Source organism: Barbus barbus (assembly GCF_936440315.1).
Source record: "Barbus barbus genome assembly, chromosome: 40".
NCBI lineage: Eukaryota > Metazoa > Chordata > Actinopteri > Cypriniformes > Cyprinidae > Barbus > Barbus barbus.
In genome coordinates, this window is record NC_136718.1 from 513,843 (window position 1) to 541,137 (window position 27,295).

Below are 27,295 nucleotides of genomic sequence, written 5' to 3' on the forward strand. Positions count from 1 at the left end.
GTCGGTTTCCGGTGACGTCACGGACAAGATGGAGGAAACACTCCGCGTTTGTTTGTTTGTCTGAGTGCAGGATACATTAATAACTTTAATAACGTGCATGTAAACGCAGACATTACGCGTGCGTTGAAGGGTGAGTTTTGTTAGAAAGTTGATAGTGTGTGTGAGCACATGTTTATGACACTAGATAAACGAGGAATGCCTCTCTGAGACGCAATGTTCACAATACAGCATGAGAAGAGCCTTGCTAAGTATTTTCTGTCTTTTTCATTTTTAAGCTATTATATCGTTTGAAGTACACAGTTGCGGTCATTCATTTATCAGCTGATGGTTGTGATAAGCAAGTGTTGAGAAATAATATGATAGCAGGCAGGTCAGTAAATGTAGTTTGGTTCACTCCGTCTAATATATTTCTGATATATATTATATTATCTGAACTGTTTGATGTCTTCTGCTGTCAGTAGCAATGCTTCAGCTCTCTTTAACACATCTCAGGGCTTAATTCCATCAGAGTTTCACATGCACGCCTGTCTGGTCCTGAACGAAGCTGAAAATGACTAAATCACTCTTTTACAGTATTTTCGTGACATTACAGGGATTCAAAATGTTGCTCAATTCAGTTTTTCTGTGGCCTGGCTTCTTCCCAAACAATAACCAGTGAAACAAAAAAAGAGCAGTTGATAACTTAAAATGATGATACATTGTGGTGTGGTCTGCCGTTTCTGTTTTAGTAGCATTGAAGATCATACAACATAGTCTGTTTTATCTCTTAGTCCAGCCCTACCCCCTTCTTTGTGTACACACACACACACACACACACACACTCTCACTCACTCACTCACACTCACACACTCACTCACTCACTTGAATTGCTGCTCTAATACAAATAATGTATTGATAAAATAATAGCATTTGCTTTTCAAATCCCTCTATCTGTTAAGCATATTTTGTTGAAAGGTAGCCTACTGCATTAAATACTGTTAGGCAACATTTGTAAATCTAAAATAATGCTTTATATTGTTGTGAGTTATTTGATAATTTCTTTTTTTTTAACTTGTATGTTGCTATTTTTTTTTCTTTAAAAACAAAAAACAAATCTTGTGATGAAAATGGCCATATGGCAATAAAAATAAACACATTAACAAATATAATCTATTGATATAAGTTATCAGTTAGAGTGGGACTCAAGACTATAAGTGTGTGTGTGTGTGTGTGTGTGTGTAATGACAGCTACAGATAAAGCCACAATAAGACCACAGAGCTAACTTGTCAGTCCAGCTTGATGGATGATGCTGTGAAGAACATAAGCATTCTTATGTACTCTGACCAATGAGAGGACAGATTTACTCACATGTGACTTGCCTAAACACATTTTGGTACGAGTTAAACGTTGCCTTGTGAAAGCAAACAGAGTAAACAACAACATTTCAGTCCCCCGAAGCAAACAATCTGCAGGTCCAGAAGTTGCTTAACTTGTAGGTTTAGAGTCTGGAACAGAAGCTGCTAGATCAGTTCATAATTATGACAATAAGTGATGATGCAGTTTGTAATTTAATTACACAGATGTTTGTCTCGTTTAGTTGTTGCTGATCAGGTCATGTGCAGTGGAAGTTAACAGTGCGGTAATGTTGTGTTTCATCTCAGATGGATGAGGAAGGCTCCAGCGCTACGGCGGTGACCAAGTCCTGGGGCTTCCGCCGGAGCACCATCGCCAGGCGGGAGTTCATGGAAGCCATGGTCTCTGTGGACAGCAGCCCTCCGGTTCAGCGCCGCAGGGGTCGGGGTCGGGGCCGAGGCAGCCGGACTCCTGTGGCCTCTAAGCGAGGACGAGGGGGCAGAGGACGCGTGCCTGCACTCACACCCGCAGAGGATCAGTCGAGCAGTGAGAGTGAAGCTCGGGAAACAGTGCCGTGTGAGGAGCGCATCCCGTCAGATCGAGCTGAAGACAGTGACGAGCTCAATCTCCAAGAGATTCGGAAGCGGGCTGTGGCTCGAAAGCTGCAAGAACTCAAGCATGACGATGATGCTGGTGCCAAAGGCACAGAAGATATCGCCGTAGGGCTGAGGTTACTGGTGGAACGAGAAGAGAACGTGTCAGAAGACACGGAGATCACATCTGGAGGAGGAAAGGTGTGCTCCTCCACAGACACAGGGGCAGGTGGGACTTCTGTCGCTGCAGCAGTGGAAGAGCATCGGGATGAAGAACAGGAGGAATTCGCTGAAAATAGCCAGGAAGACATTGAAAAGATGAATCTGGATGCTGTCTGCTGCACATGTCAACAAGGACACAGTGACAGGTGAGCATCATGGGCCTGTTATTTTGCAATCTGATCAGTCACTGGGGCAGGGGGCATGGCCATAATGGAGATAATGAAAATATCTGAGTTATGAAAATGAATGTTAAAAATATGACATGAAAACGTGTTTGAAACCATGAACATGATTAGATGATAGATTATTTTATTAAAAAAGAAGCATCTAAAAAAGAATAGCTCCCTGAGGTGAAGCTGACCTTATGCCAATAAACTGAAACCCTTTCTATGATATTAATCGGATAACTTAGAAAAGGTGAAGTTCAAGTTACGCGTTCTATAGAGAAAGAGAGAAAGCGCGCTCCCGCCGTGATGCGCTTTCAACAGCGTGATGAAACACGGACAAGGACAGGATTCACTATAGATTTCACGTTCTATAAAGTTCTCATTATAAAGCTTATGTCATTAATGTTTATGGCAGATTTGTGCTATATTTTCATCTACATTATCAAGTGATTCTTAAAATCGCCTGCATGTTTTCGAACTCATACGAATTACGAAAACAAGTTTAATTGAAGTATGCCTCCTGTTGAACAATTATGACATGAAAAAACATCACTGTTGCATTATTATAGGATCAGTATTCTTGAAAAAGAAACATCTAAAAGCAATATGACCGGCTCAAATAACTCTGTCAATATCAGGCATTGCATTTGATCATGAAACTAAACACTGGAAATATGCAGCGTATTCAACATGTAAATAAATGTTAATATCCCAACGCATCCTATATTAGATTAATCTGATATATATAACCCAGACATCACTACGTGACTTCGAAGCCAAGCTTCTTTTGAAAACCATTTTCAGTTGCAGGACATTTTACAAATCAAAGATAAGTGCAGGAGTCTCACTAGTGCTCTACACAGGTTTTCTCCGTCTTGTGACCGTTTGAGAGAGAGGGGGCAGGGTTTTGCATGGTGTCGACCTGCGAATGCAGACACGATGGCTGGATTGCGTTTACATTACACTGAGATCCGATCTCAATGTGTCCTCGACTACCTCTGGAGCAGGACACGCTGATCAGATAGCATTCTGATCAGATGCGCGTTTACACTTGTCTTTTCAATGTGTATGTGGACAACATCCAGATACAGGTCGCATGTTAATGCCAAGTGTAAACGCAGCCTATTAGGAATTACGGTTGGACGATGTCTACCAAATTGGCATCGGACGATGTCTACAGTGAAACATCGTGATAGACGATGACACCGGGGCCGGGTTAGGGGTGTGACCGAAGTGTGAATACGTGGGCAGAAACGCACGGAAAACAAATAACGTGTTCTACGGAGCCACTAAAGCAGCAGTCCTCAATTCCAGTCCTCGCGTACCCCACACATATTTTGCATGTCTCTCTTTGTTTAAACACCTGATTCAAATCATTAGCTCTTTAGAACAGAGCTCCGTGCATGAACTGTGTACTGATTGACATGGTCCCTACACAGTGTTCATTGCTCCCTACTCCCTGAGCAGGGGAAATCCATTGAAGTTTACTTCACTTCGGAGCATTCATTCATGGATTTGCGCTGCGCCACAGCTTGCAGCGTCTTCACACACAGACGAAACCTACTAGAGAAGCATGAATTGTGACATAATATAACTGTAAATAAATACAATTTAAATTCACGTCTCGTACACTTTAATGCCCTTTAAATTGAACATATACGTTCGCTTCGAAGTGGAATCATGGTGGAATATCCTGTGATGTCCACTTTGCAGGGCACTTACAGCCGAATAGAACCGCGTCTGAAGCGATAAGAGAAACATACAAAATGTGCAGAGCTAGAATTGAGAACCGCTGCACTAAAGGGACATGGTTAGCCACTTGCAGCCTATTATTTACAGTACATGAAAGTTCTTACCACAAGCATGGAGTAAGGAGACATGACTGATAGGACAATGGCGAATGATTTGCATATACTGAGCATCACTGACAAATATCTAATCTTGTAAAATGTATGGTACTGCTGCTATAGAGTCCGTATGATCGCAAATCACAAAAGTGAACTGCCGGCTCAATATCGTGATATCTGTCAGCCATCGGCGATGGACGATGACATCATATATTGGCCCAAACCTATTAGAAATTATGGGACTGCTGAATGATGAGCTTGACCAATCAGAATGAAGTATTCCAGAGCGCTGTGTGATAGGTAAACATGATAAAGATGGACATGAAAAGGATAAATCTGTCATCATTCACTCACCCTCACGTCTTCCAAAACTCATGTGCCTTGGTTATAGTTTGGGTTTATAATTGTGGAGTAATTAAAGGCATGGTTCACCCAAAAATGAAAATTCTGTCATTAATTACTCACCCTCATGTCGTTCCAAACCTGTAAGATATATTTGATGAAATCCGAGAGCTCTCTGACCCTCCATAGACAGCAACACAACTGCAATGTTCCCAGACCCAGAAACATAGCAAGGACATCGGTAAAACAGTCCATGTGACATCAGGGGTTCAGTCGTAATTTTACAATCTCCTCAGAACAGCATACGTTGTTTACGTATGTGATGCTCTCTAAAATGTTGCCAGGGTGATGCAGAGGAGACTAATTGTTGAATAAAGTCGTTTTAGTTTTCTTTGCGCACAGAGTATTCTCGTAGCGTTGTAAAATTACGATTGAACCCCTGATGTCACATGGACTGTTTTACCGATGTCCTTGCTATGTTTCTGAGCTTTGATCATGTTAGGATCCTTGCTGTCTATGGAGGGTCAGAGAAATATCTTAATTTGTGTTCCGAAGATGAACGGAGGTCTTACAGGCTTGGAACGACATGTGGGTGAGTAATTAATGATATAATTTTCACTTTTGGGTGAACTATCCCTTTGTGTTTTTGTGGAAGAGGTGCGTCTTCAACTGCTTCTTGAAAGTTGTGATGTCTGACATGAAGTTTAGCAGCTTCATCTAAAGCTCAACAGTGTTTCTCTGAGAGTAACAGTCCAGTACAAGTATCAGTATCAAACATGTTACTTTTGGGAATTCGGAACAGGATTTATGTATGATGATTTTTATCATACACTGTTCAGAGCACAGTCAAAACACAACCTCTGTTTCCGGTGTTTTCCAGCACTCATGTGGCAGCACTGTCCCGGGGATGCTATTAGTGGTGATGCTATTGTGGCAGGTTTTTAATACTGAATTTTCACTTATACTTCACCTTGTTGTGACCCGCATTATTTTAGATGTGTTCGACTGAGTTCGTGCTAGTAGGCTTTTCTATTGTTTTATCCAAATGTGGTTAGTTTCTGTAATGAGCCAGGAGAGAAGATTGATTGTGGATTTCAGTTTGTTCTGTTTCTCACTCAGCATCTTATTTGAGTTTGGACTTTATTCATCAAGCTTCTTTATGAATTGATTGAAATGGTAATGCATATTCATAGTGGTCAGATTTTTCAGCCCCTGCCAATCTAACGGCTCCATCTGTCAGGTTGATGATCTGCTGTGACTCCTGCCGAACGTGGCGTCATGTCGACTGTGTCGGCGTCGCAGAGACTTGCAGAGATGAGCATCTCCTGCAGAGGAACAGAGAATACGTTTGTCCCTCATACTCCGATGACCGGGACGCCACCAGCAAGAACACGGCAACCAACCGTCTCAGCGAAAAACATGAAATCGACTCAACTCATGTGGTAATTTTCTTTTTTCTGATTATCTGCTTTTGCGTCATTCGGTATATTAGAATATGAACAGTGTGTGTTCTCCAGACCCTGATGAGGAAAACCACTACAATGTTAGCCGCTTCTACTATAGCAGCCTTTACTGTTCTCCATCAATAACGTTTAAGAAGTGCATTTCTAATAAGTCAGTTGAATTCTCATTTTTATCAAGTAGGGTTGTGATGATAGATGATGGTGTTGTGTATCGATGATAGGCAGAGATATTGCCTGTTGCTGATGCCTTTGACGATAGCAAGACTATTATTATTATTTAGGGAAGCCCTCGACTAAAGATTTTTTCTGATCGACTAGTAGTCGTTCATTTTAAGCATTAGTCGACTATTAGTCGCACGTTTGTTAATAAACCATTTAAATCATAATAATGAGCCTTTTAATTGCCTACATAGCCTAATAAGCGCTCAAAGCACGCAAAAAAAGCTTGCCACAGCACGCCAGCAGATATAATAATTACGAATGTGTCAGGGAAAAACAGCAAGGAGACTGCATTAATAATTTATTGATAAACTACTAGTGCTTTCTTTGTTTTCAGTTTAAGAGATGAAGTCTGCGACACTAGGCGCGTTTTCATTACCCTTCAAATTGCGCAAATTGAAATTGCGTATTGAAAATATGCCTAATGGAAATGCGTCAATTTTGCAAAAACGCCCATATATCGCAAAAAAGTTTTTACACTCGCCTGAGGTGGTTTTTCAGGCAATGCAATTTACAGGTCACATGGTGTATGTAAATTGTCATATGATCATTCTTCAATGTACTATAGCCTCCAAGAAACACTTAATACGTGGCCTCTCTCAAGTATAAGGGGCAACGTTTTGTTGTTATTCTGAGTGCACACAAATAAACGTAGATTCTTTACAGATTCGAAAGATGTATTACTCTTATCTGAAAAATGTTGGGCAACCAAGCTTCTTCTCATCGACTAACGGTTAATCAACCATTAGGAGGCAGCCCTATTATTAGTCAAAAATAGACTAGGCGTCTATCTTTAGTGATGCAGATAGAGAGTGATGGGACGCTTCAGAAACATGCTGCGGCGCGCCTGGTATAAACACAAGCATTGACTAGAGAGACCGTGTCAGAGCCGTAACGCGCCGCAGACATCTGCAGTGTAAATAAGAGATTTATTCATCATACAGTGTAGATGGCTTCACTGATTTTAACAGGGGTGTTTTTTAAAGAGCATATACTCATGCTGGACTGAGTCAGTGATTATGATCTTTGGTAATGTAAATGTTCTTTGCTCGTTTTCTGTAGCTGCTTTTTGAATAACGGAGGAAATGTAAGCAAAATAATTAGTAACTTACAATGTTTATATAAAATTATCATGTTAAATACAAATTCAGTCATATTAAAAAGGCTGCTTTTAGCCTTACGCTGGAGTTGGTTCACTTTCCGGCAATGAAACTAATTAAAATAAAAAAATATTAAAAATAATTAAATAAATTAGCGCGATAATATTGTGTATCGCCAATCTCACAGGCTGACGATAGGACGATGACAATTGAGCATATTGCCCACTATTATCAAGCAGGCATTGTGTTTGGCAAGATTTAAAGGAATGGTTCACACAATTTAAATTTACACATCCTCATGTCGTTCTAAATCTGTATGACGTTTGTGTTTAGTTAAAAACAAAAAACATGTTTTAAATTCTTTCATTGTGTGGAGGAATTAAATGTTCTTTTGTGTCCCACAGACAAAAGAAAGCTTACAGGCATGACACAATACCACTCTGTACAGTCCAGTGTAGAGAAAACTATAGTCTTTGTCTAGTTTTAAAGCAATTCAAGGGTTATGGATGTTTTTTTTCTTTTGTGCCTTTTTGGTTTTTCTTAACTCCTTTTAATATCAGACACATCCCACGCTTTCCTGTCTGATTAATCCATGTCTCTTCATCGCTCTAAGTTGTTAATAACTTTAAAAAATCCTGCCAACTGAAAGCTGTGTGGATTTATTTAGATATGGACAAAATAGGATCATTTTATAGTACATAAGACAACAATCTGTATGATTCATTTGAAAACTACATTGTGGACATCTACAAGATAGGTCATGATATAAAATCGCCAGATCGCCGCCCCCTACTCCTCCTAGGGTTTTTATGCAATTGTCACATAACAACACACATAAGATTCTAAATTGCGCACGGATTACTTTATCTAATCTGTGTCTTGGGTTTTAGGTGGAGATTAAGCAGCCGGTGGAGGAGGAGATGAAGGCGGCATTACCTAAATGCATTGGTCCAGGCTGCAGTAATGACTCTCTGCCAGAGTCAGTGTACTGCGGTCATCAGTGTATTGTGCGGCACGCAGCTGCGGCCATGAAGTCTCTCTCTGAACCCAAAATTGAGGCAAAGCCTGGTGCCCCACCAGCTGACCTGCCTCTCAAGGTAAATATTATTTTAGTCTCTTTCATTGTAGCTCCGATCTGTGGTAGAAATCATAACACAGATGATTACATTGTCAGGAAAAGGAAGGGAAATCATTTAATCACTATCATGATTCAGAACACAGAAGACAACATTTTGAAGAATGTTCTGTTTTAAATTGTGCCCATATCCTGCTGACCAAAAACTTTAATTAGATTATCCTGCCAGAAGACATTGGTTTACAGTTCTAGACTGCACCTAAAACGGTTGCCATTGCGACCAAAAATATTAATAAAAAAAAATTTAAGTGACATTTTTGCTAAGATCGCCACTGGCGACTATATAAATTTACATGGTATGATTTAAAAAAAATGCCCTGTTTGTTTTCCGATCACATCTTTTATTTTGACGTAATAAACTGGAACGATGCGCATCAAAGTTTTAGTGGAAAAATAGTCCTCATTTCTGCCGAAGACCAGTGTTGACGGCACATCTGCTAAAAGCAGCTCCAGTTGTGCAGCATGAGAGGGATTGGAAATGACGGAGATGTGTGAAGGACACCGGAGTAAGTGCAGAAACGCAGTGTCTACAGTGCTCGAATTGAATCAAGTCTTATGGGGGGTCCCCACCATCAGACTTTTTTTTTTTTTTTGGTGGGGGTGGGGGTTAGTCTCGCAATATACAATTTATACAAAATAAACAATATATTTGATCATAATATGCATAACTATATACTATTTAATGTTGCATAACAAAGAGAGATAAGCTACTATTCTTCTTTTAAATGGCTTACTCCAAGTAAAAATGTCTGAGGGACCCCCCTAAGTCTATTTTTTACTTCTTATGGGGGGTCCCTAATGCCTTATGGGGGGTCCCGGATCCCCCCAGCCCCCCTTCAATTCGAGCAGTGAGTGTCTATTTCATAAACTACAACAGGTAAATAGGGATGTAACGATTCACTCAATTCACGATTCGATTCACAATTTTTTATTGTTTTTACAAAATTAGATTTAAGACAAATTATAAATGAAATGTGTCCTTTTATTATTGTTTGGACAAAATGCAGCACGTTTCTTTGTGAAATTGAAATATAACACTATAATAATATACTAATGCAGCACTTGCATATCATTGCTCTTTTGTTGGTTTTGATTGCTTCTATTCTCCTCATTTGTAATTCGCTTTGGATAAAGCCTCTGCTAAATAACAAAATGTAAATATAATGTAAATGTAAATAAAACTAAATTGAAATGTTAAAACAAGCTCCAAATCCACTACGTAACACAAATAAAACAAATCTCTTCATATAAACAAAATAAGTCTTTGTCTGTGCTCTTTCCATTTAAAATTAGAGGCAACCACTGCATTTTAATCATGATCCAAACAAAGATGCAGCATACATGCAACACGAGTCTTTAATCTAAATTAGATTGTATAATTTAGCCATTTGAAGCAAAAACAGAATGGTTCTAATCTAAACTTTTCTAAAGACAGTAAGTTCCCCCCAGACACACATTCATATAAACGAATTAAATCACGATTTGTTTAGCATCTCAACCGATTTGAATCGATTTTCAACCATCTCGCGGTTAATCGTTACATCCCTACAGGTAAAGCTGTCAGCTGTGTGCACATGAACAACATTCAACATTTCTCGTCTATAATCGATGCTAATATGGATTCTTATCAAGATCTTTAGTCTATATGCTGTTCTGTTAATAAGTGAACTTCATATTATTTGCAGTGCACTTGCCATACAGTAATTGCAATAGGCTTTGTGCTCTGTTACCTTTTAAATTCTGCCGAATTCATAACGAAATTCAAACAATAAATACCGTTTTGGCGCTCCTTAACGTGGCGTGAGTGATCCAAGCAGCACGTGAACTTAGAGCTTTCTCTTTACTGCTATAGTACAAAATGAACATGAATGGACACCAGAAGGTATATTATAAGATACAGTGCAACTTACTGAAATGTCTCATGTACTCGCTCATTCAGTGTTTCAAACTGCTGGTAAACAATGTTACGCAGTAATACATTTACCTCAGAATAACCATTCGGCGTCCATAAGCTCATCAGTCAGCTAAAAAAAAACTATAAAGAGGAGCATTTTGCTAAATATATGCACTGTATATTGCATATTCATATTTTTACTTAACCTGTTCTCTACATAAGAATGCAAGGAGCTAAGGATAAAATCCAACAGCTATATAACTGCATGTTACTAATGAAGAAAAACAGACTGTTTGCATGACATATGACAATATTTATAGCATGAGGAGCCCAAACTACATTCAGACACCAAGTGATGCTTTTGGTACATGATATTGGCACAGTCTGTGTAATAAACAGTTTTTAGTTCTCAGGACATCTATAAGATTAAAATGCTAATGCTGTAAAAGGAGGGGAGAAATAAACGCAATAGAGTATGACTGAAATGAAATGTTTGGCACATATGCAAACTGTTGTAATTCCTACACCGTTCACCTGATTTGGATGTAAATACCCTCAAATTAAAGCTGACAGTCTGCAGTTAAAGCACATCTTGTTCGTTTCATTTGAAATCCATTGTGGTGGTGTATATAGCCAAAAATGTTAGAATTGTGTCGATGTCCCAATATTTATGGACCTGACTGTGTGTGTGTGTATTTATTTATTTATTTATGTGTGTTTGTGTATAAATGTGTGTGTGTGTCTGTCTGTCTGCTTGTTCTGTTTATTGAATGCAATTTCCATTATTCATATAATTATTTACAGGTGAAAGAATATGATATCTGAATGAATTCTGCTTGAAAATGCACTACTTTGATAGACAATATTTCTGTTGAAACCTCTCTGCATTCAAGTGGTGATAAAACATGAACACATGAAGATAGAATAAAATAGTTTTTTGTTTGTTTAAAAGCAGAGGCTCAATTATTTATTTTGATATATAATATGTTCATATATTCATAGCAGAAAATATTCTCAGGGCTGTCATATTTAGGTGAAAATCATCAAAAATGCTGGCAGTGGCTGGCAACTTCAACTCTTTCCCCACCAGCGTTTTTATGTTTTTTTTTTTCTGATTGATTTGAATTATTTATAATTTGCTCCAACACTATATTTTATAGACAGACTAGAGGGTTTGTAAGTAATAAACCTGTAAGAACTGTTAGCATCAACTTGAAAGGGCAAATTTACTTCCTTTGCTGCAGAACAACTATAAGTTGGAAAAAAAGAAAGGAAGTGTGTGTAAATGCTGTATTTGACTATTTTCATGTGAACTTGAAATGGTTAACAATTTCTTGAACATAACATGATTAACCAAACTTATTTATTTGATTATATAATGTGAATAGTGCATAATCTTAAATATTCTTGTTTTTGTTTTTTTTTATAAAATGTGTTTTAGACTAAAGGTTTTAAATCAGACTTTGAATAACAGATATACGGGAGGATTTACAGACCCTACTGAATGCCTGTGTGTGAGAGAATATTGTAGTGGTTGTTTACCGACTTGAAAATCTCCAACATTTATAGCAATAATTCACTTTTTTTCTGAAAGCTAAGAGCAGTCAATGCAGAATAAGCTGTCATACACTCGAAGTGAAAGGGAGAAACACTTCGGTTGTGTTGTGAGACTGGTTTGCTGGAGCTACACGCATCTGATCAGCACAGATTACTCCAGCACAGATTACTCCACAAAAGCAGACAACCACAGATGGTCCACATGTATCTCAGCCGTGCCGGCCTCGGCATGCTCTTCTTTTATAAATATATATGAATAGTGAAGTGTGACAGTCATCAGCGAGAGAACGGTTGATGAGTGTCACTTTAAAAAATGTCATTTAAATGGAAAAATAAACAACGTGAAATAAAACTGATTAGGTTGTGGAATCGCATCACATTTAGGATCTATTCAGTTTGTTACTGTAGCTGTGTACTCCGTTCACTCTTATGCTTTCACATTTCAGAGCGAGAAACGATCATTTCTTGCAAAGCTTTTCAAGGTGAAGATCAGTAAGACGCCGGCACAGGAAGAGCGTGTGAGCAAGCAAGAAACGGATGAAGAGTCTCCGTGTTCAGCTACAGTCGTTGAGCCTGTACAGTCCGCTTCACCATCCACTCCTGCTCCAGATTACAAACCCAGTATGTATCATATACTCTCCTCACAGACACAAGGAGACACGCTATCTCTCTCTGTGAACGCAATTACATTCTTAAACCAAATATGGTTAAGCTGACAACACATGATGTTAACTGAGAAAATATATTGCACTCTTCAACTCTTTCTTGACCCAAGAAATTATAAAGAAGTGTTGTCTTGTGCAGCCGCAGGAGGTAATGTCTGCAAACATGAGGAGAACGAGTCGCTACACGTCTCCTGCTGACGCTTGGAGTACATGTATGTGGGTTTTAAGTAGGGCTGCTCCCTAACAGTCGATGTGAAGAGGCTTGGTCGACCAAAATTTAAGTAGTCGCTTTAGTCGCAGAAAATAAATGAAGAAATCCAGAGGAAGTGGTGAAGTCAGGCAATCCGTGACGGACAGATCGTTAACAGCTGGTCTGTGTGGTAATACAAGACATCCAAACGCTCACCTGTCATTCATCCACCTCAAATATGGCTTATCTGAAATAGGTTTGGAGTAGCAACTTTACATGGCCGCTCAATCTGATGTTAATCTAGAGAAATGTGCGCTGTTCTGTGTGGAGTGTGACAGATGGAGGCGCTGGTGCGCTCACTTGCTCTTAAAATACTCCGTCAGTTTTGGTCATATCAAGAGTAATACATCTTTCAAATCTGTAAAGACTACATTTATTTGTGTGCACTCAGAATAACAAAGAAACGTTGCGCTTTTGTAAAATAAAGCAAACAGGATGTGCTCTCCGTGTATACTTGCTTTACAGATATGAAAACATATCTATAGAGAGTGAATATAGAAAGATGTCTGCTTTCAAATGAACCAATTCAAATGAAAAAGATATTCTCAGATTATGTATCCGTATGAAACATGCATACAGGCCACTATTGATGATGAGTCAGTGTTACCGACATCTCTTAAACCGAAAACAAAGAAAGCACTAGTTTATCTATAAATTCTTAAAATGTTAATGCAGCCGCCTCACTGTTTTTCCCTGACACATTAATAATCGTTACTTCTGCGATGCGCTATGGCAAGCTTTATGTGTGCGCTTCAGCACTTATTAGGATATGCAGGCAATTAAAGGCTCATTAATGATTTAAATGGTTTATCAATAAACGTGCAATTATTCGACTAATGCTTCAAATGATTGACTACTAGTCAACCAGAAAACTCTTTAGTTGAGGGCAGCCCTAGATTTAAGGCTGGGATGGTTCACCCGCAAATAGTTTTTTCAAAATATATTTTTTGTGTTCAACAGAAGAAAGGAATTCATGCAGGTTTAAAACAATGTGGTTTAACACAACTCTCATAATAGATGGAATACACTAAGAGTCATATACACAGATGATAACGTCATTACTGGGAAATAGATTTTTTTCTGAGAAATGTTTGTAAACTGCTTTCTTGCTTGCTGGGTTATTAGCTTGCACACAAATCTGTTGATTTATAGTTATCAGCATGTTGGTGTGCATGTAAATGTGCGCTCTGTCTCTCTCTTGCACACACACACACTCTCTCACACACCTCTGCTCAGCTCGATTTCTTAGTGTAGTAACAAACATTGGATGATCATATTTCAAGGTCAGTATTTACACAATTACATTTTTCAAGTAAAAAAAAAAACGAATAGGGCAGTAATCTGGAAGGCTGTTGTGGTTTGGCGTTTCTAAGATGCTGTTGAGGTTAACTGGCAATTGACACAGAGTCAAACTGATATATATTAAGTGAGATGGGCCCAGTGTGCAAAATAGTGCAGGGCAAAACATACATTTGGTTCAATGAAATGTTTTAGGTTCTCAGATTTAGACAACTAGAGTTGCTTTACACTGAAAATGATGCATTTGCATGGACCATTAAATCAGACACAGTAAGCATCACATGTTTCTGCACAGCTGTCATGATTCTGAACAGACAATAACAGCAAAAACTGATACTGATTTATACAGAAGCATGAATAAAATTAGTCCTCAAAAGCGAAACTCTAAGCAAAGTGACGGATTCTTCCCCCTCCTTTTCACCATTTACAAACCACATTGTGCAAGCTTTGGATAAATCGTTGGCTGGTGTGGATGCAAATATAGGTATTAGTTGTCATTATCGTTTTTGGTATGAACAAGCCTTTATTCACAGAGATGGAAAAAAAAAGAAAGAAACAAAACATGAGCAGTGCATTTGTACAGGTCAATCAGTCAGTTATTTCACCAACATATATGATTCATCTTACTGCAGTGTGGTACGTTCACAATCCTGTGCAGCACAACATCATTAAATAATGCAAAAATAAACGTGGACCACAGATTATACTGGATTTAAACCCTTGTTGGAGTCAAGTAAGATGAAGACATTGAATTGTCGAGCTACAAATAATGTAACAATTTTTATTGCCAACACATACTCTGCCAAAACGTTAAACATCAGTATACTAAAATATCAGTTTAAGTTACTGATAATTATACAGTGTGCAAACAAGTGAAAATAACAATGTACTGCATATTAAAAGGGCCTTCATTTATAAAACTTTTTCATCATAAATGAGTAAATTGAGTAATTTGCACATAAAAAACTGACCTTCCCAAAACTTGTGTATGTTAAGTGTCTTAATAAATTTCAATCTTTCATAAAAATGGTGTATGTGCACGCACTTTCACAATTAGTGTAATCCCACCCATGAAACATCTCATGTGATCAAGAATGACTGTTATGTTGAATAAAGGTTATTCACATATGTAACAGCTAATGAATCTACATAGAGGTTTCAGAGTCATTTTCACAGTCCATAGTCAAGATGTGAATCTGAAAGATGTGATTTAATTAAATAATTCCACACTCTACCGGTTTGATTCATTTACTGTGAATCGAGCTGTTCTGAGACACTGATATCATGGGCTGCATTATATTAAAATAATAAATTAAGACATATATTAGTACTGTAATTTTGCATTTTGTATATTTTCAATTTTTTACACCAATTTACAGTATTAGAATGTTTCTTATTTTTTTATGTTTTATATCACAATATCGAAATCAATGATCTCAAAATCATGCCACTTATGAACACCCTAAATTTTCAAGTTTTTCCCAAATCTTGAAGACCTTAAAGGATTTCACATGCATGCACACACAAAAAAAACTTGAGTTAAAAATACATTTTACAGTTTAAAAAAAAAATATATATTTTCTGTATAGCCACACTCCCCAACAAAATCACCCTATTCAATCTAGAAGGATTCATTCTTAATAAATTGAGCTGTTCATAAAGTCCTCTGGTGAAAATCGTATTGTCGTATTGCAGAAAAACAAAATAAGTCAATGTTAGTTTTCTTCAGTATTGTGCAGCCCCAGTGCTTTCACACTAGCACTTTTGGGTTTCGTTAGGTTAGGATTTCCTGATTTTTCTATATTCTTTTGGTGTTTTATTTCTTTCTCTTTATTGTTTCTTTCAGCCGTTAAAGAGAAAGATGAAGTTGAGTGCAGTACAAGCACACCACAGATCCAACCTTCAGATCTGACTCCGGGTATTTGCTCTTCTGAAAAAGCTCCTGCAGCCCCACTAGTTAAGAAGTGCACTCCAGGAAGAGCAAAGAAAACCATGCCAGGCTCTCCACGATTGGAGCTTCTGAAAGGGGCTCTCAGTAAAAGTCCTTTATCGATTCCTAAAAAGTCCTCTGAATCCAAGGCCCCTGTAGAGTCCAGCGAAGCCGCAGAAGTGGTGACCTGTGGCCCCTGGGCAGATGAGCCCACTGTGGCCCCTCGCGCCTGTCCTCTCCTGATGAGACAAAACATTCGCCGCTCACTGAGCACACTTCTCTGCAGAAGGTCAGAGAAAGCTACCTCGTCTCTAGTCATGTCTTCATTCAAACACTTCATTTTCAAAAACAAAAATCCTGTTATAAATGTTGAAATGATCAAGCACTAACAGTCATCATCGGCATCTGTTTCTTGTGGAGTCTATAGAATCATACATAGAGTAGTTATAAAAATCTTGAACCTTTAACCAACAGTTAGAAGATTCACTTCCAGAGCCAATGCCAAATCGATTTTGTCAAACTCCCAGATCGTTCATTAGGTCTTCAATAAATCTGGCTCAGATCATCATGGATAGATCATGTTGCCAAAAAGTCATGAAAAGTTTTCTGAAATACCAAAGCATTCTTGTATAAAGCTGCAACAATGAAACTGAGCACACCGGTTGTATCTTCACAGCTCTTTTGTGAATGAATTAAAGCAGGTTTAGTATAGTGCCACCTGCTGGTCAAGGAATATGGAAATGAAACATAGTAATTTTGGCCTAACATCATGAGACTGATCTTTTGATTTATTTCACGAGGCATACGGAGTCAAAGGATACCTAATGTTCCTATGTCGGCCAAATTGAGTGTCAACAATTTACAATTTTTGGTAAAATAAAAATTAAAAGCTACTATCCTGTAGAGTTTAGCTCCAATCCTGAATAAGCACAGCTGAAGCAGCTAATCACAGTCTGGTGGATTACTAGAAACTTCCAGGCAGGTGTGTTCGGGCAGGTTATTCATTTAGCACATGCTTTCATCCAAATAGAGACTTGCAAATGAAGAATACAAGAAGCCATTTATCATAAAGAGGCAGTACACACAATTCTAGTAGTTGCTATTGCTAGTAATACAAAATTTCAGACATTTAGAAAATGCAAGCTAGAACAGGGAGGTATAAAGGAATAGAGAAAATTATGTATGTATTATTAGTAATAACAATCTCTGGAATGCTTTGGCATACTTGGTGTCATAGTATGACAATATTATAATATCAATATGGTGGCAGTGTCACACATTAGTCAAGTTAAAATCAGTTTTGTTGCATTATAAGTAATTATTCTTATGGTTTTAGAGACCACTTTGCCTAAACTCATTCTATATTCAGTCCATATTTTACCATTTGTGGTAACAGCTATATTAATAATCCTGTCGTTGTCTTCATCAGGTTCAGTCAGAGTGATGATTTGGAGATTTCTGAGAGTGAAATTGAAAAGTTGGCAGTGGACATGGAGAAAGAGATGTTCAATATGTGTTACACAACAGATGAGGAGTATAAGAATAAATACCAGTATCTCGTCCTCACCTTGAAAGATCCCAAAAACAAGGTTAGTTTTGTCAGTTTACTGTGTACACAGTTATTCTATTGAAATGTTTTATAATGTGTGGAATCATGAATTTATTCTGATGGCGTATTGTTTTCAGGAACTGTGTCATCAGGTTTTGAAAGGAAACATGCCTTCAGTGAAGCTCATTCAGTTGAGTCAGCAGGAGGTAAAGTACTGTGACATCACAAACAAATTCATTTTAAGCCAATGTGTAGCATTTCAGTTCTTGACTGATTTTGACAGGAACCCGCTGCTGATGCACTGCTTCAGATCTCTGTGAAGAAGGAACCGTCCCTTTTTTCTGAGGATGTGGAGGAACCAGCTACTCCTCCTGAGAAAGTGATGAGCGTAGACACCACGCCGAGCACAACCACTCCTTCAGTGAGCTGATGCTTAGTTTCTTACATGTTTCAGGGAATCATAACCTTTATCATTCATCTGCTGCGCTCTAGCTGGGGTTTAGACACCGTTAAAAACGACATTGCAGATCATCCACCACAGCAATCTTAGGGTGTGTTCACACTGGCAGGTTAGATTTGATTTGAACAAGTATGAATGCTGCCATCCGAACCTTGGTACGCACCAAACGAGTGGGCTGGGACCCCTTGAAAAGCTGAGTCTCGGTCTACTTCCAGACAGATTCTGGTTCAGTTCGACTGAAATATGAACACAGCTTGGACCAAAATGTTCCCTTCTTGTCATGGAGCTGTGACGAGCAACATGAACTTCATATGGCCTATTACAGTTTGGTGCAGTCTCCCTGCAGCAGATATTCATTTGTGTGTGGAATTGAATTCCTAATGCTGTTTAAAAACTTTGTTTGTTTTTTAAAAAACCACCATGTGTACATACAACAAGCACATTTAGCCTAGCATACAGCATTGCTTTATTTAAGTTCAGTCACAAAATATAAAAGTAGTCCAGTCAGGTTGTGACTCCATGGCCACCACTGACCTAAGCGTGGACACCCCACTCAAAACTGCAGTTTCTCTCCCTTTTTTCCTGACAAGAAATGCACTTAAGACGTGGAAATGCTGTATCTCTTTATGACCACATCAAACAGCAGACTTTTCAGACGCGTGCGGAAAGGAACGTGCCAAATGAGCTTCAGTAGATCAACAGTGAACTGCGGTCTTATGAGATGTTGTTAGGCTATATGTTAGTAAAACAAACTTTCCTGTCCTGAGAGCTGTTTTACTGTGCTCACGGCGCACACTCTTCTATTTTACGTGAATATAAGGCACACGCTCTATATCGCTTCATCATAAATAATGCACGCAAGAAACTGAGCATACAAAGTAGTTCTGTCATCAGTTAAGTCATGAAATTACCAAGAAGGCGATTAGTGCATGCATGTATAGAATCACGTTAAAGAACGTCTCTCAAATGCATGTACTAAAATATTGTGCAATTCGAGATCACAATATAAGGCGCAAGCTGATGTTTTTTCTTTGTTTTTTCTTAAATGCATAAAATAACTCATTTTACTTGCTGGCATTTAAGTGCTGTTGACTTCCGTCCTTTTAATTTTTTTTTAAATTTTTGTTAACCAATTCTTATCACTATCTGCATGTCTCATCAATGAGTATGCAATGACGGAGAACAAGCTTTTGGGGGTTTTGAGGACCAGAACCAAGCTGACTGAGCGATAAAGCTATAATGAGCCCCTTTATTAAAATGCCTGGAGGTGAGGAATAATGCGCAAGTTGTCATATTCACTCAGCATTCCTTGGATCTAATTCACAAATATCTCAAATGCAATGTAGTAGAAATTAATTGTATTCAGTTGTGTTTTAGGCACTAAAACAGTCCAATACTTTATAGTTATTATTTGAAATGATGAAGATTTCTGTGCCACCCCCGACTGCTTGCTGGCCTCTCCCTGGCCACCCCTATGAAAACATCCTGGCTCCGCCACTGGAGTCTTTAGGTTCAATGTTAAAAATGACACCACAAACCAGAACTAAATGTGTAATTTTCTATTTTGGTCAGGACCAAGTGAACCAGAACACATCCTTATATTAGGGCTAATTCCCTTCACTGGCTAGAGCACAGTGGCATTTCTGTTCTTCTCTGAGCGATCAAGCATTGTGTCTACCCTTAGGAGGAGAAATCATCTCTGAAGCTGCCTCAGGCGAAGGAAATATGCGTAGGTGCTCCAGATGTGATCAGCTGCATGCTGAAAGACACTACAGCAGAACATAAGCGCCATCTCTTTGACCTTAATTGCAGGATATGTACAGGTATGACCTTCGAAAGCAGTGCGTGTGAAGTTTGTTTGTTTACCTGGAAATTTAAGAAATTGTAAAAATCGTTATAAAGTTATGCAATTATAATTTATTTACAGTACAATTTGTTACAAATGAATTTCTTACCTGCAGGCCAAGTATCCACTGATGATGATCCCGAAACCAAGAAACCCAAGATGACAATGACCAAAGATGAGACAGAAAAGGAGAAATCTTCCTGTGTTGTTCACATGATCGATGAAGCGTTGGGTTCCCCAGCGCTGGACTCTGATATAATCGAGTCCCCTGCTTCTCCCAGTGGGGAGGACCTAAACTCACAGATACCCTCGGCAGATTTCTCTCCTGTGTTGATTCCTTCAGTTCCCACTGTGTCCATCTCAAGAAGAGACCCCCGTAGGGCACAATACCGACAAGCCCTGCCATCGTCTGCCGGCCCAGAGTCTGCCTCAATCCCACAGCAGCATCCGCACCCTGTGAAGAACGCACCAGAATCTCTGAAAGAGACGCATCCACCTCATGTGTCCGTACCTTTGCCCGCTCCTATGCCAAAATCAATCCTCATGAAACCTCCGCCAGCTTCACTGGACATTTCATATGGTTCAACGACAAGGTGCATGCAGACAGTTTTGTCAGTTGTCATTTCAACCGTAACCAATGCAAGCAATTGTTGAAACTTACATGGCACAAATATTTTATTGATTCTAATCAAGTGTTTCCGTCTCTTTCAAGGCTGGCAGATTGTGATAAAGGAACAAAACAGTTTTTATCCAAGCAGAACATTTTATGGAAAGGCTTTCTTAACATGCCAACTGTGGCCAAATTCGTCACAAATGGATACCTGATTTCTGGCTCTCCTAACTTTCTAAAAGAGGTTAGCCTTTTAAGCTTAACTAAATAAAAGTTAAAATTGTGTTTATTAATTATTTTCTCCAAATATGCTGTATTTGAATGTGGTCAGTGGGTGTTAAATATGTGCATTTTCACTGTTCAGGACTTACCAGACACTATACACATAGGAGGAAGGATATTACCTCAAACTGTGTGGGAATATGTTGATTTGATAAAGACATCAGAGGCAAAGGTAAGACCGTGACTTCAAATTTAATAATAATAATTCTGATATATTAATTATATTAAATGCACATTATTAAGGTTAATGCCCTATTTGCACTATTTCTTTGAATGCAGGAGCTGTCATTAATCCGCTTCCATCCATCATCTGAAGAGGAAGAGGTTGCATATGTTTCTCTGTTTTCATATTTCAACAGTCGTAGAAGATTTGGGGTTGTTTCTAATATTTGTAAACACATCAAAGATCTTTACCTCATTCCTCTGAGTACAAAACAGTCCATCCCTGCGGTGCTTCTTCCCATAGAGGGACCAGGTATATCACGAACAGATGCACACTGATCGGTTCTGACATCAGACTTTAATGATTTTAACCTGTTTTATGTTATGACTTCTCTTAGGGCTTGAACAGAATCACCCGAATCTCCTAATAGGGTTAGCAGTCTGTCAAAAGCCGAAGCGTCCCGAGGGATTACCACAAGATGTTGGCGAAAAGAATTCTAGGTCCTTGATGTGTTCGGATGCGAAGGGAACCAGCAATCCTACTTCACTAAATGATCCTGGACAACATAGCATAAAGGCTTGTTGTGATGCTGACATCTTCCTCAACTCAAATCCTGCTGGATCTTTACCTTCAGTTGGGTTACCAGACCCATCATGCCCTGCCAGCTCTCTATGTGCCCCATCTTCTCTCCCTAGCGTGTCAAATGCCACCCAATCTGTCACTGTGGGCCCATCCAAAGACTCCACCAATACTACCCCACTTCAAACCATCCTTAACACATTATTTGGACAAAAGAATCAACCCTCAGATGTCACAGAGTGTAAGATAAGCTCATTGACAGATAAGGTTCAGATTTGTCCACAGACTTGCAAAGATGATGATGCAGTGATATTGGGTGATGACAGGCCTTACGATCCCGAGGAGTATGATCCGGCATGCTCTAATGGGGTCATGGGTTCCTTCAGTCCAGCTGAAGTTTTGGAGCCTAAAGGTCCATCTTCAGTGGCTGATGATGATGATAGACCATACGACCCTGAGGAAGAGTACAGTGCAGTTGCTAATGGTGTTACTGTCAGAAATAATACACCGAAAGCATCAGAGGCTAAAAACAAGGAAGAGACCACTACAGTTACCAGTGATATAGCTTATGATCCAGAGGACGAGACGATGTTTGAGGAGATGCAAAATTACCTCACAAGTAAAGCTATACCTCACAAATCCACCGTCTGTGAAAATAACACGTCACATTACAAGGATAACACCTCAGTTACAACATTATCTGAGCAGCAAAGAATTCTAGAAGAGTTGAATAGGCAGATAGAGGAACAGAAAAGGCAGTTAGAAGAACAGACAGAAACTCTACGCCTACAGAAGGAAGCAATTGGTGTTTCCATGGCCCATTTCTCTGTTTCTAAAGCTCTAATGTCACCAACACACTTTGATAGGGATGAAGAGGAAAGCATAGAAAACACACCCTACTGTCCAATAATTCATCAGAATAGGGATCCACGCATCTGTCAAAAAACTAGCCAGGATATGCCATTTGATGATGCTGAATGTGAGGCTATAGATAAAGAAAGTGCAGAGAAATTATTAAACACAGAGGAAGCCACGAATGCAGTCCTGAACAAATCTTTTACCACAAAGAAAGAGAAAATAGCTTCTGATAAAGCAATGTCCAAAGAAGGATCACCAGACACTAAAAGCGCACAGCTAAAGAACACTAAATGCTCACACTCAGAGTACACCCACAAAAATCAAGGCAGTAGAAGGTCCACTCTGAGCACCTATAGGTCATCAAGGAGCAGGTCACAGCACGAACACAGGTCATCCCACCAAGACAGGGCGTCTTCAAGAGCATCGCGTGCAGTTAGATCCTCTAATGACGTCTCAGACAAGCACCATAGAAGTAGACACTCTGCAGGGCATCTCTCTAGGGGAGGTTACAGTGACAAAAAAGGAGTGAACTCATCAAGGAAAAGGCCTCATCACCATCACAGAGACTCATCTTCACCCCCACGGTATCGAAGGAGACGTCATTATTCCCCCGTCTCGCACTCAAGCAGGAGAGACAAATCTTCACATGGTGACAGTGACCAGTCACGCAAGACTGACCTGTCAGAGCATATCACTAAATCTTCACATGAGTCTGGCCAGGTGCCAGACAGTGATAGCATTCAATCTGCGTACCCATCAGGACGGAGTGTTAAAGTGGAGGGCGAGGCTGCTAATTGCAAAGACAAGCGTTTGGCAGAAGTTCAGAAAGGTGGTCCTCCAAATACAAAATATGAGGCTGATCAAAACCAGGGACTTCAGACGTTCCAAAATTTTGGGCAGGGTTCTTCACAGCCTCTGTTAAATAAGTCAGTTGACAAAAATCAGCCACTTTCTGTCCTGTCTGAAATGAAGAGGGAGAATTTGCCCCCGAGTCAAACTGACTTTTCTAAACAAGGAGCGCTACTGCCTACACCCTGCCACGTTGCTACTGACTTGCCTTTACATAGAGACTCGCCAGCATTACAGCCATCTGTGATTCAGACAGACGTGTTTCACCATGATACCCAGCCACCACATAACCAAACAGATCAGTTTTCTGAGCCTGGCCAGATTGATCAAAAGAGAAACACGCCATCGATGCTAAAACCAAATTATTCACATAATGAGACAGACAAATTACATTCAGGAGATTACCCTCAAAGAGCTTTCCGTTCACAATACAGAAATTCATCACAATCTGACACGGATCAATTCTATTCTAGAGAACTGCCTCAAAATAAAAGAGCAAAGTTTATGCATGATGCAGACAGCAACAGTCAACCTTATGTATCTCACAAGCAGGAAGAATTCTCCACAGGCAAGTTTGTTCACCAAAAACATCCAAACCGCAGGCTCAGAAGGTTTCCAGTGGAAGCGACAGATCAGGTTCATCAAAGTCAGCAACCCAGACCTGACCAGTCACTTGAATGCAACTTTGAAGAACCTGAAACCGCTGGATTATGTCACAAAAAATACACATCTCATAAGCAAGGGCAGAATTTTCATGAGGATGAATCTGTCCAGTTTCAGCAAAGAGAGTCACTGTTAGGACCTCCTCCTGTGCACAAGGGCAATTTCAGATCTCCTAATCCTAGAGAGCACTTTCACCCTTCCACCTTTGATAAGTGGAAGCCTTTGAGAGAGCGTCCGTCTGGAATGAAACAGAGAAGTCCTGAATTTGCTCAGCCTAGGGATGGTAATTCTGGTACTTCTACGAACTTTGGACCTAGGGGCCAATCCTCAGGTTTTGTGAGGTACGAAGCCCTGACTAAAGATCCTCCACCCAGAGGACCGTTTACAGAAGAGATATTTGAGAGTCCGGGACCTGCTCAACCCGTTGGATCAAAGGACCCATCTCTAAGACAACGTTGTTTTAGGCGAGGTAGGGGTGGTCACAGGGGTTCGCGTCAGGTCATACATGATAGAATCCATCTAATGAATTCAACTAAACAAATGAGCATTCCTAATGTTGAAGGGCCATCGGAGAGACAGATTGACGCCAGAGACTCGCACACAACCCCAACCAGTAAATCTCATATGCCACATCTTGCTGATCCAAGTGGATACGCACAAGATATCTGTGAACTACAAAGCCCTGACTGCCACCAAACATCTGCAGAGGATGCAGAAGACAGAATACGCACAGGTTTTTCAAGACCGGCTCCATCACACTCTCAGGACCCAGCACATGGGGCAATGCATAGCCGGTTTGAAGGACAGCAGTATACTGAAATCAAGGGTCAACCAAGAGGGCTTCAAAAATTCAGAGGACGAAGAAGGGGCATTGTGGGCCCGTTTTATGCCAGGGATCATAAAAATAATGCACAAGCAAGGGGACCTTGCTTTGATGCACCACAACAATTTTTGGGCCAAAGAGAACCATCTGTTGATTTACATAGACGGAGAAGACCTTCACCTCGAAACTGTGAGGGTTTTGACGATCATAATGAAACACATTCACCTGATTTTCCCGACCATTCCACTACCACGCCCACTCACTTTACGAAACCACAGCATCAGCATTTGGGGCAGCCACCTACAAATTTGGAGAGCCGGCTCAGACAGACTAATGTACGCCCTTTACGACTATCAGGTCCACTACTCCCCACTCCTCCCGGAGGTCCGATCAGGCAGAACCTTTCCCGGGGACACGGGCACAACTCTCACAATGAATGGGACTGCTTGATATAAGACAAGTCATATCATAAAGGATGATAGTGGATGCTGTATTCATGAAGAGAAGCCAAGCATCAGTAACTGTTTTAAACTTCTGCAAAGTGTAATTCAGGAGGAACAAAGAGTTGAGTGTGAAAGTAGACCGGAAGAACCTAGAAGAGGGAAAATATGATGAAGAGGAGATTTATTTGTTTAAATTGTTTTGTTTTTTAATATAGAGGAAATGCAAGAGCACTTGACTGCAGACTATATAGAAATGATAGGAGCAGGTCTTGCAGTGTTTGGCTGAGTAGTCATGATTTAAACTATGGGGTGCTGTACGGTTAATATAGATGGACTTCAGTTTGCAGAATGTTCAGAATTAGAATGGATTGAATGAAGAAAGACAATCCCTCTGAAACTTTAAATGAATATTTACCAGTTGAAGCATCAATAGACCTTCTTATACACGTGTGTGTGTGTGTGTGTGTTCGTGTGTTCGTTTTCTGTTCTGGAAAGTGAAGCAATGAATGTCAGTCAAGCAGTTTTTGATAAAACTGTTTAAATTTTCTTGAAAGGCTGAAGGTTTGTTCATCCTGCCATACCAACTGAATTACTTCAAATTGATTACTATTAAAATTGTTTTGGTTTGTTTTGTGGAAGCAGGACATGGTCATGTTAACTACTGACAAAAGTTTGTAAACATAATTTTTTTCTCTTGCAATGAAAAAAGTTCTCGAGCTATAAATAGCAGTGTACATTTGTTCATAGGTTTTTATGTCATTTTCTAAATGTACATTTGTAAGTATTCAGAACCTCAAAAGATGGAATCTTTTGGAATGTCCACTGATTTCATTAAAAACCTGACCAGTGCACTTCATGGCCTCTTATTGTGTCCCTCTGCCCAAAATTTAAATTGTGATCACTTACCCTTACATGGTTCCAATACTTTGTTTTTATTCTTCTGCAGAACACAAAATAATATATTTAGTAGAACACTGGAAATCAAGCAACATTGGAACCGCTGACTTCCATTGTATGAACAACAACAGCAAAATCAGAAGAAATAACACAAAAATGCACACAATATACAGTCAAGTCGACTTTATTTTTATAGTGCTTTTAACAATTCACTGATTCTTGAGAGGTGGGACAAAACAGTGCAATATTGAAAAATAAAACCTTGTACTCAGACAAATGAAATATATATTTGTTTGTTACATGTACTAAGCTATGTGCTGTGAAAGGTGCTTTTTACCTTGCCATCACTTATTTTGTGATCAAGATGGTTTTAACATTTCAAAGAGCATTCTCATGTTAGCAGACAGATTACATTTTCCACGTGACGGTGTTGACAAAATGTGGTGACCAACAATTACTCAAATATTATCAAAATATTCTTCTGACGGAGTTGACGAAAACCTGAATTTGTTGTCATTTAAATACACTGAATCAATTACTGTATTAAAACAAACACAACAAACAGTATGTTAATGCTTCAAGATTCACAGTAAAGTATTATCATTGGAGCACAACTGATCTGTTTTCTCTCATCTCAGAGCAGTATGTGTGCTGTGCATCTGCTATGAGAACAAGGTACCTTTTAAAAACAGTTAAATGAACAAATAAAACACCTCTATCCATTTACATTCACCACGATTTTAATATTCACATTTAAACATCTCAACAAATTATCCAAAATTATCAGAACACTTATGATCAGAATAGAAATGAAGTCTTTTATGTACAGATATGTTTTATCCCTTAATCTTATGTTCCCTCAACCCTAATGTCAACTCCGTCAGACAGAAAATCTTACGGTGTTTACAAATTTAGCATTTCTATTGCCATTTTGTATTCTCTGTTGAATTTGTCCTATGGTGTGATGTAGCAAAAAATAAGAGAGAAAAGACCTCTTAATATACAAATACCTGGACATTTTCAAGACAAAAATTGCTGAATGATGATTATATCTCCCCTAATGCCATACTCAACTGTTCTTTAAGATATTTAGAGATGAAAACTATGTTTTTTAAGTATATGACTTCTCTTTTTAAGGCATTATTTTGATTCTGTTTACATTCTGCATCGTTTAGGATCTCCTCTCTTCTGAGTGGATCTCGGTTCATTCTCTCTCTCTCTCTCTCAATTCTTTCTGTCTCAAAAACAAAGTATACT

The 27,295-nt window shown here is 39.2% G+C and overlaps 1 protein-coding gene across 1 annotated transcript; it reads left to right on the top strand.

Annotated features, from left to right (window-relative positions):
• LOC306859330 (death-inducer obliterator 1) lies at window positions 1-25,991 on the top strand. The gene is made up of 15 exons (XM_079400331.1): window positions 1-130; window positions 1,642-2,294; window positions 5,745-5,946; window positions 8,177-8,383; window positions 12,319-12,493; window positions 15,933-16,305; window positions 17,446-17,605; window positions 17,703-17,771; window positions 17,849-17,986; window positions 19,710-19,848; window positions 19,987-20,464; window positions 20,584-20,725; window positions 20,846-20,935; window positions 21,043-21,238; window positions 21,324-25,991. The coding sequence occupies exons 2-15, from the start codon at window positions 1,642-1,644 to the stop codon at window positions 25,151-25,153; spliced, it is 6,852 nt and encodes a 2,283-aa protein (XP_079256457.1). The 5' UTR covers window positions 1-130; the 3' UTR covers window positions 25,154-25,991.
• The last annotated feature ends 1,304 nt before the right edge of the window (window positions 25,992-27,295 follow it).